The sequence below is a fragment of the Letharia columbiana genome (genome assembly GCF_014066305.1).
Source record: "Letharia columbiana isolate WasteWater2 chromosome Unknown Sc0000001_s0, whole genome shotgun sequence".
Taxonomy (NCBI): domain Eukaryota; kingdom Fungi; phylum Ascomycota; class Lecanoromycetes; order Lecanorales; family Parmeliaceae; genus Letharia; species Letharia columbiana.
The window spans coordinates 353904-355119 of NW_023501037.1; the positions used below are offsets into that span (position 1 = coordinate 353904).

Here is a 1216-nt window from a genome sequence, read left to right on the forward strand (position 1 = left end):
TTAAGGAATCATTATGGTTTGAATCATATATGTGTGTGTTGTAAAAGATGTTGATTGTTCTGTGCCTGCAGGTAGATATGTGCGGTGCCAAGCCTACGCTAGTGGCCCTATGAGTATCCCTGAGGCATCTCATGACAATTGCCCACAAAAAACAGAGAAATGCCATGTCCTCATGGCAAGAAGTATGCATGCATGAATGAGTTTTCGAAATGCTGGAAAGGAATGGAGATGCCGGGCCAATTAGTAGTGTGAATCCCACGAGTTCTCCTGCCGCAGTGAAACCTTTTGAATGGCATCGAAGCAAGATATCGGACGGTTTCAATTCGTCCAAATATGCACTGTCCGATCTTCCTCCTGATCTTCCTCCTGCAGTGGTCTAATTGGCTGTGATCGACGCAGTAGATCCTCCTCTTGTGACGTCATTCCAGTGATGTACCATATCAATGTGATATGGCTGAGGCACGCAGAGATAGCAGGCCAAATTGTAGTGTCGTTCTCCGCTTGCTGAGTGGCGATTTGACGGGGAATTGTGGAGAGGTGAGCCGTGTTCTTGGTGCTGGGGGGCCTTGCCGTCGCTTGGTTTTTCCGTAACGTTCTCCGCATTTGCCTGTTGTAGTTCCTCCTCTTGTTTCGTCATTGGCTGAGTAGATGCAGTGGCTTGTTGGACGGCTTGTAGATACCTTCTCTTATGTTGCTGGCGAGTCTTCTGATTCCGGTTCTTCTTTTTCTGCTGTGTTGCACGTACAAATGGACACTCCGGTGATCGAGTAGCGTGAAAATCGAATGGACTACCGTCACTATACCAGTCACAAGGATCAAGACCGCATAGTGAGCACACCGTTAGATCCGGAGATGGAAAAGTAGGGTCGTATTCTCGATGAAAGCCAGCACGGGCTACGGTAGAGGCACTTGGACACACATGTGGCCATGACGTGAATGAGGCGAGTCTCTCAGCGTATGAGTTCATGATGATATCGATAGGCCTATTGAAAGGATCGATTTGGGCGGGTTTTGTCAAAAGGTACTCGATGACGCGAGTGTATTGGAGGTCCGGCTTGGAGCGTCACACTATTAGGTGTTGATGTGGGCTTTGCGTAAACGTATGGTGTAGACGTGAAGACGTCTACTACATCGTAGGATCAAGTGGAATTAGATCTTAAGGTGTTGCTACCAATTGTTAAGGAATCATTATGGTTTGAATCATATATGTGTGTGT

The 1216-nt window shown here is 47.3% G+C and overlaps 1 protein-coding gene across 1 annotated transcript; it reads right to left on the reverse strand.

Annotated features, from left to right (window-relative positions):
- Nucleotides 1–376: 376 nt before the first annotated feature.
- HO173_000733 (uncharacterized protein) lies at nt 377–967 on the reverse strand (the record flags this gene model as incomplete). The annotated part of the gene is made up of 1 exon (XM_037302682.1): nt 377–967. One exon carries the CDS (start codon nt 965–967, stop codon nt 377–379), a length of 591 nt encoding a protein of 196 aa, XP_037170189.1.
- Between the last annotated feature and the right edge of the window lie 249 nt (nt 968–1216).